The following is a 16,609-nucleotide window of genomic DNA, read 5'->3' as shown; positions in this document are numbered from 1 at the left end:
TTATAGTATTTTATTATATGAATTATACCAGTTTGCCCATCCTTGTGTTGATAAACATTACCCATGAAGTGTGTTCAAATTGTCTGTGATACAAATAATGCTTCAGTAACTTATCTACCCAGAATGGGATTGCGGGTTTATAGGATACATACTTCTTCACCCTTATTTTTTACTAGATATTGCCAAATTGCTTTCCAAATTGTGCTGTTTCATATATCCATAACGGCGTGAGTTCTGTTTGTTCCACATCCATACCAAGACTTGATCTTGTTAATTTTTCTAGTGTGTAAATGAGTGCAAAATCCTGTTACTTTAGTCTTTCCTAGATTACTAGTGAGGTTAAATGTATATGTGTATGTACATATATGCACATATGTATATATTAGGTATTTGTGTTTCCCATTCAATAGCTTTTTTATATCAATTGTCCTTTTTAAAAATTGGGTTATCTTTTTGTTATTGATTCTTTGGAGTTCTTTATAAATTCTACTTACTAATCCCCTTTTGATTATATGTATTAGAGTTGTTTTTCCCAGTCTTGGCTTGTCTTTTAGATGCATATCTTGTCTTTTCCCATATAGAAGTATTAACTTTTCTGGGGGGGACAGAGTCTCACTCTGTTGCCCAGGCTGGAGTGCAGTGGTGCGATCTCGGCTCACTGCAACCTCTGCCTTCTGGGTTCAAGCGATTCTCCAGCCTCAGCCTCCTGAGTAGTTGGTACTACAGGCATGTGGCACCAGGCAAATTTTTGTATTTTTTTTTTTTTTTTTTATCAGAGACTGGGTTATACCATGTTGCCTAGGCTGGTCTTGAACTCCTGAGCTCAAAGCGATCCACCCACCTTGGCCTCCAAATGTGCTAGATTATGTGTAAGCCACCACGCCCAGCCCAGAAGTGCTAATTTTTAATGTAGTCATATTTATCTATATTTTCCTAAATGATTTGTGCCCTTTGTGTATTCATCTCTTGACCTCTAAACACAGGAGTGCCCAGAGGGCTCAGGCTATGGATCTCTCTATTTACATTAATTCTCAATCATCTTGCTTGGTTTCAGGACATCTGTACCCTGATGGCTTTTATGTGTAGCTCCTCCACTTAACTCCAGCCATATACAATAATTTAAAGAGCCCCTACTGACCTCGGTACTATGTTTCTTCTTCCCCTATTACCCAGGTTTCTTGAGTAGGGAGTCTGCAGTCACTGCCTCCATTTCTTCACCTTCCAGTCACTGTTCAACCCAGGGCAGCCTGGCTTTTGTCCCACCAGTCTACTGATACTGAGATTATTTTCTTAAGCAACACAGCTCCCCCCCAATCCCTCCTTTTTTTTTTCAAGTTAAGTCTTATGTGAAATCGCAGTATATTAAATAGAAGCAGAATTGCTTTGGGACTAGGTTGCGGAGGATCTGGAACCCAAACTGCACTTTCTTCTCATCTCTCTGAGTTGCCCCAGAGGCATCTATACCTTTCCAACTTTTCTATCCCCCCAAACACCCTAATCTCCAGCAATACTGAACAATTCCATCTCTGGACTTCTGCACAGTGCTCCTTCATCTGCCTTGAACCTGCCAGCCCTCTCAGCTCCAGGAGCACTTCCCTGCCTTCCTTCCCCTTTATCAGAACTTCTTTCTTTTTTTTTTTTTTTTTTTTTTTTTTTGAGACGGAGTCTTGCTCTGTCGCCCAGGCTGGAGTGTGCAGTGGCACGATCTCGGCTCACTGCAACCTCCACCTCCTGGGTTCAAGCAATTCTCCTGTCTCAGCCTCCCGAGTAGCTGGGACTACAGACACGCGCCACCATGCCCGGCTAATTTTTTATTTTTAGTAGAGACGGAGTTTCACCATATTGGTCAGGCTGGTCTCAAACTCCTGACCTCAGATGATCGGCCCACCTCGGCCTTCCAAAGTGCTGGGATTCAGGCATGAGCCACCGCGCCTGGCCTCTTTATTTTTTTTCCCCGTTATCACACTGATAACACTGAATTGCAATTTTTTTTCTTTTTTTGAGACGGAGTCTTGGTCTGTCGCCCAGGTTGGAGTGCAGTGGCGCAATCTCGGCTCACTGCAACCTCCGCCTCCCGGGTTCACGCCATTCTCCTGCCTCAGCCTCCCGAGTAGCTGGGACTACAGGCGCACGCTGCCACGCCTGGCTAATTTTTTTTTTTTTTTTTTTTTTTTTTGGTATTTTTATTAGAGACGGGGTTTCACCATGTTAGCCAGGATGGTCTCGATCTCCTGACCTTGTGATCCGCCCACCCCGGCCTCCCAAAGTGCTGGGATTACAGGCGTGAGCCACCGTGCCCGGCCTGAATTGCAATCTTCTACTACACATCTTCCTTACTAAACAGTTTCTAAAGATCAGAGATCCTGTATTTTCCCCCTTAATCTCTTTAATGTACATAAACAATGGAATGAATAAATCAATGAATGAATGGCTGAGGAAATTGAACTACACCAAAGTGTATTGGCAGACTACCAGACTTTTAAAACAGCTTTATTAAGTTATAATTCACATACCATGCAAATCATAGGGTGGTGCAGTCGCCACCACAGTCTAATTTTAAACTATGTTTATGCTGCTCCAAAAAGCCTATAACCATGAGCAGTCACTTTCTATTCCCCACCCTCAAACCCACTCCCTAGCCCTAGGCAACCACTAATCTACCTTCTCAGACCGTTAACTTTAGCATAGGTATAAGTCGATCACAGAGCCACAAAATCCACCCGATATCTGGGCCATGATGTGAAATTTGGTAGGTAGTCGTCCCACGTTATCAACCTGTAACATAGAAATGGTGGGGGGGAGGGACTCACAACCGCTAGTAGCGTTTATGAAAAGTACCTGGTAACAGGCTGTGCTGGAGGGGAATTCAGCCCCCAGAAAAATCACGGATTAGGAATTACATAAGCATAGGTCTCGGGCCCTTTTATCTTGGACGCGATCCTTCCACGGGATCGCCTCCGGATGGATGTGGCGCTGGGAGCCACGCGGAAAAATCTCAAGAGTCAGAAACAGGCGTTAAAGGCAGGCGGCATTTTCCAAACCAGTTGGGTCTCGGGCGCTGCCGGGCGGTAGCGCCTCCCGGAGTCGCGCGCGCATGACGTAGAGGGCGCGGGATGACGCGTCGCGCGGCGCGGTGCACGCTGGGATATTTAAGTCTCCTCCGCGGCGCGGAGCCGCGATGTCTCCGGCGGCTGCGGCGGCTGGAGCAGGCGAGCGGCGGCGGCCCATAGCGAGTGTCAGGGACGGCCGGGGCCGGCGCTGCGGCGGGCCAGCCGGGGCGGCGCTCCTGGGCCTGTCGCTGGTTGGCCTCCTACTGTACCTCGTGCCGGCTGCGGCTGCGCTGGCCTGGCTGGCCGTAGGGGCTACCGCGGCCTGGTGGGGACTGAGCCGCGAGCCCCGAGGTTCGCGCCCGTTGTCCTCCTTCGTTCGGAAGGCGCGACATCGGCGAACACTGTTCGCTTCGCCTCCGGCCAAGTCTACAGCCAACGGAAACCTCCTAGAGCCGCGGACCCTGCTCGATGGACCTGACCCTGCCGAACTGCTACTCATGGGCAGTTACCTGGGCAAGCCTGGGCCGCCGCAGCCCGCCCCCGCTCCGGAGGGCCAGGACCTGCAGGATACGCCTGGCCGCCGCCCACCCGCCCGCCCGGCGCCGCGCTCCCCACTGCCCTCCCTGCCGACCCATCGCGTTCACCACGTTTACCCCTCTCTCCCCACTCCTCTTCTCCGACCCTCCGGGAGGCCTTCACCACGGTAAGATGCGCTGATTTTCCCAGATCATCCTCTGGCTCGGCTGGCTTGAAATCGGGGACTTGACTTTTAGATCCGATTTGCTTTTTCATCAAGTCCCAAGGGGATTGTGTGTGGTTTTGCCCTCCTTAACACCTTGGTGTGTGCCAGCTGTCTCCTGGCCTCTAACTCTTGGAATGAGATGTTGTGTTGCCAAAACGATTCTCTTCTTTCCAGTTCTAAAAACTCCCCGAATTTTAGTGCAGCCTAGATGTAGTCTAGATTTAGATTTTCCCTCTCAAATTGTTGAAATCCATTGTTGAGACAGCTGTTAAGCAGCTGTCACTCTCTGCCCTTAGATGGAATAGGGGAAAGTTGCCATAAAAACACCGTGTTCTGTGTTGCTTAGAAAGAGACTTAAGTTCTTGGGAAAATGTCTGAACTGGTGGGTTTTTAACCGTCTAAAATTTTGACATTCTTTTATGCTTTGGTTCCATGATTTATCTCGCATTCTCTGCAGGGATTGTGGGACTTTACCAAATCGGTTTGTAATAACACCTCGAAGACGCTATCCGATCCATCAGGCCCAATATTCCTGTCTGGGGGTACTTCCCACAGTGTGCTGGAATGGTTATCACAAGAAGGCTGTGCTGTCCGCTCGCAACTCCAGGATGGTGTGTAGCCCAGTGACTGTGAGGATCGCCCCTCCTGACAGAAGATTTTCGCGTTCTGCGATGTGAGTATTATCGTTGGAAGAATACTCTCCCTTTTCGTGTCCACTTTATTCTTCTCCAGTTGTTCCTATGACAACATGACTACAACGCAGAAAAGAAAGGACGAAGCTGCTTATTTGATGAGAAATACCAAATTCTAGTAAACTCTTTTGTTTTTCACTTTTTGCCCTTAACGAAAAAGTAGCTTTACTTGCTAACGGGAACTGCTGTGAGTGTATAAATTATACTTTGGCCTGTTGGTTAGCTTTTGATTTCTTGTTTCTGAAGTCTGTGCTATATGGCATGGGAATTAAAATATCTTACAGCTAGAATCTTGTCTTTCATTGTAGACCAGAGCAGATAATCAGCTCAACGCTGTCCTCACCATCAAGTAATGCCCCAGACCCATGTGCAAAGGAGACTGTACTGAGTGCCCTCAAAGAGAAGAAGAAGAAAAGGACAGTGGAGGAAGAAGACCAAATATTCCTTGATGGCCAGGAAAATAAAAGAAGGTAACAGGCTCAGGAGAGTACTAAGCCGGTTTCGCGCTTGGACTCCTATGGGATGAGATGTAGACATTCCCATATAGATACAGAGGCCATCTCCAGTTTGTGAGCCTTCGTAGGCCCCCTTCTTTGGCTTTCATGGAGGAATCTAATAACAAGGGTTTTAATGCTGTTCATTTCAAGGCACAGGTTAGATCGATGTTGTAATTTACCTTTTCCATGAGTAGTAGAGATAAGCTGACAGCTATTAGCCACGCTAGCCTCATACTTTTGTAGAAATGTGTTAAAGTTGATTTTCAAGAAAGAAGGCTCTAAGTCTTCCCGTCGGAATTTTGTGGTGTTCAGTTACTTGGGTAACCACCAGTTCCAAGTTCCAGTGTCTTAATTGTGCTGAAGGAAATGCTTGTGAAAGAAAAATGAAAACTAGAGTTTGGTAGATTTATCAGTAATGAGGTTAAAACCAATTTCCTGGCAGGGCAAGGTGGCTCAGGCCTGTAATCCCAGCACTTTGAGAGGCCGAGGCGAGTGGATCACCTGAGGTCAGGAGTTCGAGACCAGCCTGGCCAACATGGTGAAACCCCATCTCTACTAAAAATTCAAAAATTAGCTGGATGTGGTGGTGGGCGCCTGTAATCCCAGCTACTGGGAAGGCTGAGACAGAAGAATTGCTTGAACCCAGGAGGCGGAGGTTGCAGTGAGCCAAGACTGTCTCCAAAAAAAAAAAAAAAAAAACTTATGTGGTTTATAGAATAACCTAATGAAAATGGAATAAATAAATAGTTTTCTAAGTATAGAAAGAAAGGAAGTTGAAGTGGCTGAGCATTTATTGAGCACCCACTGTGTATGAGACCCTACTCCAAGTGCTATGGATAGAGCGGTGGACAAGACAAAATCCCTGCTCTCATGGGACTCGAGGGAAACACCGTTTTATAAGGCTGGGTGTGGTGCTGCACGCTTGTACTCCTAACACTTTGACAGGCCGAGATGGGAGGATCGCTGGAGCCCAGTTGCTCAAGACCAGCCTGGGCAACATAGTGAGACCTCGCCTCTACAAAAAATTAAGAAATTAGCCAGGTGTGGTGGTGCATACCTGTAGTCCCGGCTACTCTGGAGGCTGAGGCAGGAGAATCGCTTGAACCCGGGAGGCAGAGGTTTGTTGCAGTGAGCCAAGATCATGCTATTGCACTCCAGCCTAGGCAACAAGAGCGAAACTCCGTCTGAAAAAAAAAAAAATTTACCTTTCAGAAGCTTAGGGATTCTAAACAACCATTTTCTGGTCTAGCATGGAATCTGTGCTCCATAGAGATAGTATAAGGTCCCAGAAATGTGAGAATACACTTTAAAGGGACAAAAAAAAGTCATGTCATTTCACTGAGACTTTTTTGATTTGTCACAGGCGCCATGATAGCAGTGGCAGTGGACATTCAGCATTTGAGCCCCTGGTGGCCAATGGAGTCCCCGCTGCTTTTGTGCCTAAGTAAGTGCGAGTCCATCTGGATGAAATACCAACTGTTTGGAAAAAGGCCTGATGAGAGCTGTTGCCCTATAGATTTTCCTCTTTGTTTTTTGTATTGCTTAATTAGTTCAGGTTCACGTCTTTGAAATTAGGAACATTTTGAGTAACTTGCCACAATTAACTGCCTTCTGTCTAATTCCTTTTAATGTTCTTGCATTAATATGGATGAAATATGCTGAGACTAAGAGGTTTTATAAATATATTTAATAACCAAGCACGTACACAGAAGGATTGCAAAGTTTGTGCAGTGGATAAAACAGTATGAAACTTAAATGTTAAATTTCTACATGTCAGTTTACAAACAAATTGGAGGAAGAATTGGGTGGAAAGGCAAGTGGCTCAAAAGTATGTGTGGAAAGACTTAGGATACCTTAGGTACCTCATCTGAGTCAGCAGTGTGATGTGGCCACCAGGAAAGCTAAAGTGCTCCTGGTTTGTGCTGTTAGAAGAAAGACTAGAATGAGGCAGGTGGATGGTATTCCTGCCTTCCGTAGTTGTGCTCACTGTCCGTGGAGCACTGTGGGCAGATCAGCATACTGCACTGCAAGGGAGGGTGTACACACACGGAAATTCATTCCCAGTGAAGCAGTGAAGATGTTAAGGAGATTTGCAGCAGCCCAAAGGGGTGGTGGTGGATGATGGGGTTTTGGAGGTATGGAAGTATTAGCCCAGAGGAGAAAAGTCTCAGGGGGAATAAAGAAATAAGTGAGGGAAGGACAATGGTCTCCAAAAAACCAAAGGACTGTCCCTTGAAAGAAGCGAAATAACTTGCTCTGTTTGACTTCAAATAGGATCCGTGGGTGAAAGTTACAGGAAATACACTGTAATCCACTGTGAGAATAAACTGGTTCATGGTTGACGTGGGTCACTCTAGGAGAGAGTTGTCTATATTGTAGCAGGTTGGATGACTGTCCTACAGAAAAGATGCGTAGGAGATTTCTGTTTCCATTGGAGGTTTAGTAAAATGATGGGTTCTTCTTAACTCTGATTTTTTTTTTTTAACAGCTTTGTTGAGGTATAATTGACATACAATAAACCGTGCTTGTTTAAAGCATGTGACATTTTGACATACATACACCTGTGGAACCATCCCACCACTAAGATAATGAACATCCATCACCTCCAAAAGTTCCCACATGCCTGTAATCCCTCTCTTTAGTTCCACCCCTGTCCCCAGGCATCCACTGATCTGTCATCTGTCACTGTAGATAGGTATGCATTTTCCAGAATATTCTATAAATGGAAATCATACATTTAAGTTTTAAATATTTGGCTTTTCTTACTGACTTTGTCAGATAGATTTGGCCAGATTGTTAGCAGTAAAAATTAAAAGCATTATTCTTTTCCCTTCATGTTATTAAGAAAGATGTCATGACTGTGGATGAAACCATAAAAGAATATTGCCTTCAATAAAGCATCTAACTGTCTTCTTCTCTTTTATTAGGCCTGGGTCTCTGAAGAGAGGCCTCAATTCTCAGAGCTCAGATGACCACTTGAGTAAGAGATCCCGAAGCTCTTCCATGAGCTCCTTGACAGGCGCTTACACAAGTGGCATCCCTAGCTCCAGCCGCAATGCCATTACCAGTTCCTACAGCTCCACTCGAGGCATCTCACAGGTAGAAGTACAGCTGTTGTAATATGGGGGACATGAATTCCCAGCATTCATTCATTGATTAGGGCCAGACATGGTAGCTTAGCCCTGTAATCCCAGCACTTTGGAAGGCCGCAGCGGAAGGATTGCTTGAGCCCAGGAGTTCAAAACCAGCCTGGGCAATATAGTGAGACCTTGTCTGTACAAAAGAATTTTTAAAGAAAATTTTTTAAATAAAGTAATTGATTAGCAAAAGTTTACTAATCACCTTCTATCTGTCAGACATTAGAATTGTCTTTAAGCTAATAGAAAATACAGATCATTGAGTGATCAATATAGGCCAGCGGAATGGAGTAGAAAGCCCAGAATGTAAAGCAGTGCATGTGTGCGAGCTGATTCGAGACAGAGCTGTGATGTAGATAAACGGACAGAGGGTGATTCAAAAGGTAGACTGAGTCCAGGTTGTATTGGGTCATAAAAGAGATTTATCTTATAGGCATTTAGAATTGAACGCAGGGTTTTTAAACAAGCGGTCATGATTTTTTTGGAAAAGGGATTACCGCATAGTATAGGGAACAGAGCAGGCTTTGCTGCTGGACAGACTTAGATTCAAATCTTGGCTCTGAGGCTGGGCGGGATGGCTCATGCCTGTAATCCCATCACTTTGGGAGGTCAAGGTGGGAGAACCTCTTGAGCCCAGGAGTTCAAGACTAGCCTGTGCAACAGAGCAAGACTGTGTCTCAAAGAAAAGGAAAAAAATGCTTGGCTCTGACATCTAGTAGCTATAAGGTCTTGGGCAGACAGTCACATAACATTTCTTTTTCTTATCTCTGAAGTGCTGTTGCAATGATTGAGGGTAATATTTAAAAAGCACCTATTACAGTGGCTGTCAGTAAGTGGGTACCCGGTATACAGCAGCCAGACAAAAAGATGTAAAGCATGTAAGGAGAAATGTTTTTGAGAGGAGGAAAATTTTGAGACGAGTTCATCAGCCCAGAAGGCTCTGACGGTCATATAAATGAACATTAATGACCGTAATATCATTATCCCTCTTAAATTATTAACCTTAATATTATTTAATATCTAGTTATTATTTTTGATATGCAAACTTCTCCAGCTTTAGACTATGGGAGCCACACTGGCTCCTGTGTCCTTTATTTTGATCCCAGCAGTCTTGGACAGATAGCTTCATTGCTTTTTGCCCACCTTCCCAAAGTCCATTTTTAGCCTATACTGAAGTTGGCTGTTTCTTCAAAAAGCTTTGGTTTCTTCCAGTTAGAACTGTAGAGACTACAGTCTAAGTTTTAGGAGAGATAAGATAGACAGATCCTCTAGAAAGAGGAATGTAAATAATTCATAATATTCCAAATTCAAATTTATGATAGTAGGATTTTTTATGTAATTTATTTGATTTTATATTTTTATGTATTACACCAAAAATGTCGGTTTATAATTACTTTGATCCTAGTACACGCAATTTCTTCTTTTTTTTTTTTTGATAGTCTTACTCTGTCACCCAGGCTGGAGCACAGTGGTGCGACCTTGTCTCACTGCAATCTCCGCTTCCTGAGTTCAAGCGATTCTCCTGCCTCAGCCTCCCAAGTAGCTGAGACTATAGGTGCCCCCACCATGCCCAGCTAATTTTTGTATTTTTAGTAGAGACGAGATTTCACCATGTTGGCCAGGCTGGCCTCGAACTCGTGACCTCAGGTGATCCACCTGCCTCGGCCTCCCAAAGTGCTGGGATTACAGGCGTGAGCCACCACGCCTGGCCCATGCAATTTCAAAATAGTGGTATATCAGTGTCATTGTTAACACTGTCATTATTAAGACTGCTGAAGTCAGTTTAAGAATTGTGATTCATTTTGTCTTTATATCCCTCTGTGAATCCTAGGGACATGTAATCCATATATCGTGTTTTAAAGTAATGTTAATTGTCCTTTGGGTACACCAACTTTATATACAGTGAGGTTCATTTGTTCAGTATGTTTGAAAGTTACAGGGATTTCTGTGTTTTCCTTTTTGAAATAGTTCTGTTTTAAATTATGTAAAATCTTTGAAACAATAAGTTGTTTAAAAAAACACTAAAACAAGATACACTCAAAAATTCAGTTTCCGTCCCTTTCCACTCTACATTTTTCCTTTCTCTCCATTTTTATTTTTTGATTATCCTTTGTTGTTGTTTTTTAAACGATATGCATATCAGTGTATCTGAAAACCGCCACCTTCTAACATTTAAGGTAGTAGACAGTATATACAGATTTGAACCTTGCTTTTTCACATAATAGACAGTTGAGGTCATTCCATAGCAGTACACAGAAACTCATCTTTGGTCTTACAACTGCATAGGTAACTTTAGTCCTCTGTTGACAAATGTTGGGTTGTTTCAGTCTTCTACTATCACAAATAATGCTGCAAAGAATACATTTGTTCGTATGTCATTTCACCCTTGGCAATATTGCCTCTGGAAAGTTCCTAGAAGTCAGATTCCCAGGTCAAAGGTTAAATGTGCATATAATTTTGCTGGATATTGTTAAATCCCCCTACAGAGCATGCACCACTCAGCATTCCCCTCAGCGTTGTATGAGAGGGACCATTTCTCCATGGCCTCACCAGCAGATTTGGCTATTGTAGCTCTGGGCTTTTACCAATTTCACAGGTAAAAAACAGTATCTAAGACAGGCGTGGCGGCTCATGCCTGTAATCCCAGCACTTTGAGAGGCCAAGGAAGGCAGATCACTGGAGCTCAGGAGTTGGAGATCATCCTAGCCAACATGGTGAAATCCTGTCTCTACTAAAAATATAAAAATTAGCTGGGCATGGTGGCACATGCCTGTAATCCCAGCTACTCAGGAGGCTGAGGAAGGAGAATATCAGGAACCTGGAAGGCAGAGGTTGCAGTGAGCAGTGATAGCGCCACTGCACTCTAGCCTGGGCGACAGAGTGAGACTCCATCTCAAAAAAAAAAAGTAGCTAGCCGAGCTCGGTGGCTCACACCTGTAATCCCAGCACTTTGGGAGGCCGAGGCAGGTGGATCACCTGAAATCAGGAGTTTGAGACCAGCCTGGCCAACATGGCAAAAACCCATCGCTACTAAAAATACAAAAAATTTAGCCAGGCGTGGTGGTGTGTGCCTGTAATCCCAGCTACTTGGGAGGCTGAGGCAGGAGAACTGCTTGACCCCGAAAGGCAGAGGTCAAGTGAGCTGAGCTCACGCCACTGCCCTCCAGCCTGGAGAACAGAGTGAGATTCCATCTCAAAGAAAAAAAGATTATCTAATTTTTGTCTCTTATGAGTAGTTTGATCATCTGTTCATATGTTGAATGATTATTTTCAGTTCTGTTTCCGTGAGTCTTAGTTCATATCCTTTACCCATTTTTCTGAAGGGCTACCAGCCAAATCTCACGTTCAAGAGTTTTTCCTATAGTAGAGAAACCTATTCCAAATGAAGCAAAGTTTTGAACGTAAAATAGAAACCATAGAAGTGCAGTGTTAGAAGAAACAGGCTCCTCACACGTTGCTGGTGGGAGTGTCAGTTGGTACAGCTCTCTAGAGGGCTTTGTGACAGGAATTGTCCACATAAGAGATACACGCACCCTTTGATCAAGCAGCTTTACCTTTAGGAAGTTATCCTACACACACACACTGGGAAATGGATACAAGGATTTAATGTAACATTGTTTTAATAACAGCAGCTTGGAAACAATGTACATGTTGTCTTTTCAGGGAGCTGGTTGAATAACTTACAGTATTGGTGTAAGATGAAATATACTATGTAACTATGAAAAAGAATAAGGCAACTGAAGAAGTACTCATGAGAATGATCTCAAAAAGCAATTACATAAAAACAAGGCTCAGAACTGTATAGTATCCTCTATTATTCGGGCTTTTAAAAATCTTTTAATATGCATAAAATAATTCTTACAGGATATATTAGAAACTGGTAATCGTTACTGAGATAAAAAGGAAATTTACTTTTTACTGTACAATCTTTTTTTTTTTTTTCTTTTGAGACAGAGTCTCCCACTGTCACCTGGGCTGGAGTGCAGTGCTGTGATCTTGGCTTACTGCAACCTCTACCTCCTGGGTTCAAGCAATTCCCCAGTCTCAGCCTCCCAAGTAGCTGGGATTACAGGCACCCACCACCACGCCTGGCTAATTTTTGTATTTTTAGTAGAGATGGGTTTTCACCATGTTGGCTAGGATGGTCTCGAACTCGTGACCTCAGGTGATCCGTCCACCTTGGCCTCCCAAAGTGCTGGGATTACAGGCGTGAGCCACCACACCTGGCCCCAAGTTGTTGTCTTTTTCTTAGAGATTTGAATACGCTCTTTATATATTCTAGATACAAGCTGTCTGTCATGTATGTGTTGCAACAAGAAAGTGTCCTGCTCTTGCCATTCTACTTCCTTGTGGTTAGCATACTTTGTGTAGTATTCAGGAAATCTTTGCCTACCTAACGTAAGGTCATGATTTTCTTCTATGCTACCTTCTAGAAGCTTTATTATTTTATTATTACTTTTATATGTAAATCCATAAACCACCTGAAATTGATTTTTGTGTATGGTGTGAGGTTGGGATCAAAATTAGGTTTTTTGTGTGTGTGTGTTTGGTGGTGGTGGTTGTTTTTTACTGTAGAAATACCCATTTCTCTCAGCAACATTTATTGAAAGGACCATCCTTATTTCTCTGCAGCACCATCTTTGTCTAATTTAAGTGTCTGTATATATGTGGGTCCATTTCTAGACTCTGTTTTGTTCCATTGGTCTATTTTTCTACCTACCCTTGTTTTACCTGTAGCCTTATACTTTAAGTCTTGATAGAGTCAGTCATCCCACTTTCTCATTTCTCTTCAGGACTGTCTTGTATCTTGGCCTTTTGCATTTTCATATAATTTTTAGATCAACTTGTTAATTTCCACAAAAAAAAAAAGGAGTTCTGAGATACTGATTGGGATTGCCTTTCATCTACTGATTACTTTGGATGGAATTAACATTGTTATAATATTTACCTTGTTTACTTCTAATCTATGAACATGGAATGTCGTTCATTTATTTATTTAACTTTTGAGACAAGGGGTCTTGCTCTGTGGCCCAGGCTGGAATGCAGTGACATGATCATAGCTCACTACTGCCTTGAACTCCCAGGCTCAAGCGATCCTCCTGCCTCAGCCTCTTGAGTAGCTGGGACCACAGGCATGCATCACCACACCTAGCTAATTTTTAAAAACTTATAATACAGTCTTACTATGTCGCCTAGGCTGGTGTCAAACTCCTGAGCTCAAGCAATCTTCCCACCTTGACCTCCCTGAGTGCTGGGATTGTAGGCATGAGCCACCATGTCCCGCCTCCTTCATTTATTTACATCATCTCTAATTCTTCTCTGTACAGGTTTTACTTCTCTTTTATTAGATTTACAATCTCAACTCACTGCAGCCTCCACCTGCTGGGTTCAAGTGATTCTCTAGCCTCAGACTTCTGAGTAGCTGAGATTACAGGCATGTGCCACCACACCTGGCTAATTTTTGTAGTTTTAGTAGAGACAGGGTTTCACCTTGTTGGCCAGGCTGATCTCAAACTCCTGACCTCAGGTGATCCACCTGCCTCTGCCTCCCAGAGTGCTGGGATTATAGGCGTGAGCCACGGCGCCTGGCCCTAGGTATATGCTATTCTAAATAGTGCCTTCAAAATGTGATTGACTGTGCTGGTGTGTAGAAATACAACTGATTTTGTATTCAGAAAGTTTGCTAAATCTGTATGTTCTTTAGGATTTTAGTACATACACTCATGTCTATGATAATGAGTTTTTCCTTTCCTCTGCAATCTTATTCTGTTTATGTCTTACTGCACTTGCTAGGACTTTAAGTTGAATAGACATGATAATAAACATCCTTGTCTTGTTAGATCTGAAATGAGTGTGTATGTACAGTCAATGAAGTAGAGGAGTAATACTTTTTTCCCCTAATCGTTAAACCAGTTGTCCAGTTGTCTTCCAATCCTAGCTAATCATTACAGTCTCCTTTGGCATTTCTTTTTTTTCTTTTCTTTTTTTTTCTTGGTAGAGATGAGACTTCACTATGTTACCTAGGCTGGTCTCAAAACTCTTGGGCTCAAGTGATCCTCCCACCTTGGCCTCCCAAAGTGTTGGGATTACAGGCATGCACCACCACACCTGGCTAATTTTTGTATTCCTTTTTTTTTTTTTTTTTTTTGAGACGGAGTCTCGCTCTGTCTCCCAGCCATTCTCCTGCCTCAGCCTCCCAAGTAGCTGGGACTACAGGCACCTGCCACCACACCCGGCTAATTTTTTGTATTTTTAGTGGAGATGGGGTTTCACCATGTTAGCCAGGATGGTCTCAATCTCCTGACCTTGTGATCAGCCCACCTTGGCCTCCCAAAGTGGTGGGATTACAGGCGTCAGCCCACCGTGCCCAGCTGATTTTTGTATTTCTAGAAGAGATGAGGTTTCATCATGTTGGCCATGCTGGTCTCGAACTCCTGACCTCAGGTGATCCTCCTGCCTCAGCCTCCCGAAGTGCTGGGATTACAGGCGTGAGCCACCTCGTCCGGCCCCTTTGGCATTTCTGACCCTTGCTTGCTCAGTGATGTGTATCCCTCAGTGTCTGGAGCACACTGTGAACAAAAATGCAAGGTTTATGGGTTTTTTGTTTTAATTTTATTACTTTAACTACAGATAAGGTCTTGCTATGTTGCCCAGGCTGGTCCGAAACACCTGGGCTCAAGCAGTTCTCCTGCCTCAGTCTCCCAAAGTGCTAGGATTACAGGTGTGAGCCACCGCACTCGGCCATCTATGTGCTTTTAAAGTTCCACAGGTGGCTAGGCGTTGTGGCTCATGCCTGTAATCCCAGCGCTTTTGGAGGCCAAGGCAGGCAGATCACGAGGTCAAGAGATCAAGACCATCCTGGCCAACATGGTGAAACCCCGTCTCTACTAAAAATACAAAAATTAGCCGGGTGTGGTGGCATGTTCCTGTAGTCCCAGCTACTCGGGAGGCTGAGGCAGGAGAATCGCTTGAACCAGGGAGGTGGAGGTTGCAGTGAGCTGAGATCGCGCCACTGCACTCCAGCCTGGTGACAGAGCAAGACTCTGTCTCAAAAAAAAAAGTTCCACAGGTGACTGAGCAGTCGTGTGAGAACCAGCGAGGTAGTGTCAGGGATCTGAAGTGATTGAAAATGCCGCTTATATATTCAATCCTTGGATCCCTTTGATGAATTTTTGTATTCTGCTCTTTTATATCCCTGTAATCCCATGTTTTTTAAACCATTGTGCTCTGGCCTTGCTTGCTGTTTGAGCGTAACTTCAACTGTTATTGCCGTGAGCAGTTTTCTCAAGCTCCTCCTGGGCCCGGCTTCCTGATGGTGGCCTCACTGAACTGTTCTGCTGCTTACCACTTGTCTGAAGCTTCCTCTTTTCCCTTTTTGAACTCTTATTAAGCATTGTTGCCTTCCTGTTTGTACTTATATGATGGAGCTGGTACTGGGTAAGAAATCACTAGCAGCTTTTCAAGTAGGAAAGATGGTCTGAGGTGACAGTTTAGTGGCTTTGTAATTAGGCTCAGCACTTACGAGACTATTTGCAGCGTCTGCTCTGTGCCAGCTACTTTGCTGCTGGTCTGTGGAGGAAGCAGAGATGAAAACACCATCTTTGCTGTCAAGAACTTGCCTGGTGGAAGAGGCAGATGTATGGATAATCATCACATGATGATAAATGCCATCGTTGTTGCAAAAGTCATAAACGTTACAACAGCATATTTTTAAAATGAAGTTAGTAAATTAAAATCGAAAATTTAATAGAAGCAAGACTAAATTAGTTTACTGGGTTATCTTCTTTAATTTACTTCTATCCTTTCCGTAGACAGTCTAGCACAGGTCTGAATGTGTCCTGGCTCTTCATTGCTGAGGCTAACGTTCCACTTAATATATGCAAAAAATGCATCCATCCCTTCTACCTTTATTCACATTCCATTAATTTCATAGACTTTACTTTTTTTGCCTTAATAATTAATACTGGCAGTTGACTTTCTTTTCAGGGGTCTTTCTTCACAAACAAATTTTTTTCATTTTCTTTTCTTTTTTTTTTTTTTGAGACAGGGTCTCACTCTGTCACCCAGGCTGGAGTGCAGTGGGGCAATCTCAGCTCACTGCAGCATCCTGAGTAGTTGGGACCACAGATGCAAACCACCACACCCAACTGATTTTTCAGTTTTTTTGTAGAGACGGGGGTCTCGCTATGTTACCCAGGCTGGTCTCAAACTCCTGGGCTCAAGCGATCCTCCCACCTTGGCCTCCCAGCATGCTGGGATTACAGGCATGACTAACCATTTAACCATAAAAAATGTTTTTTTAGTCACTTGAAAAGAGACTTTGTCATGTTGAGGGTCAGATGCTAAGTTATCAGCAGGCTCAGTCATGTCCCTCTTGATTTTTAGCTCTGGAAGAGAAGTGGCCCCAGTTCATCACCCTTCTCTAGCCCAGCCTCCTCCCGCTCCCAGACACCAGAGAGGCCAGCAAAGAAAATAAGGTACTTGGCATTCT

The 16,609-nt window shown here is 43.9% G+C and overlaps 1 protein-coding gene across 1 annotated transcript in view; it reads left to right on the top strand.

Moving 5' to 3' along the window:
• The first annotated feature begins 1,364 nt into the window (after window positions 1–1,364).
• POM121 (POM121 transmembrane nucleoporin) overlaps window positions 1,365–16,609 on the top strand; it is a 24,959-nt gene continuing 9,714 nt past the window's right edge. The window contains exons 1-6 of the mRNA XM_054493816.2: window positions 1,365–3,753; window positions 4,250–4,465; window positions 4,793–4,954; window positions 6,345–6,425; window positions 7,909–8,080; window positions 16,504–16,595. Of these exons, the coding sequence (XP_054349791.1) occupies window positions 3,179–3,753; window positions 4,250–4,465; window positions 4,793–4,954; window positions 6,345–6,425; window positions 7,909–8,080; window positions 16,504–16,595 (1,298 nt within the window). The 5' untranslated portion in view covers window positions 1,365–3,178. The remainder of the gene's footprint in view (window positions 3,754–4,249; window positions 4,466–4,792; window positions 4,955–6,344; window positions 6,426–7,908; window positions 8,081–16,503; window positions 16,596–16,609) is intronic.

Source organism: Pongo pygmaeus, chromosome 6 (assembly GCF_028885625.2).
Source record: "Pongo pygmaeus isolate AG05252 chromosome 6, NHGRI_mPonPyg2-v2.0_pri, whole genome shotgun sequence".
Classification (NCBI taxonomy): Eukaryota; Metazoa; Chordata; class Mammalia; order Primates; family Hominidae; genus Pongo; species Pongo pygmaeus.
This window is presented reverse-complemented; position numbering and strand designations above follow the sequence as displayed.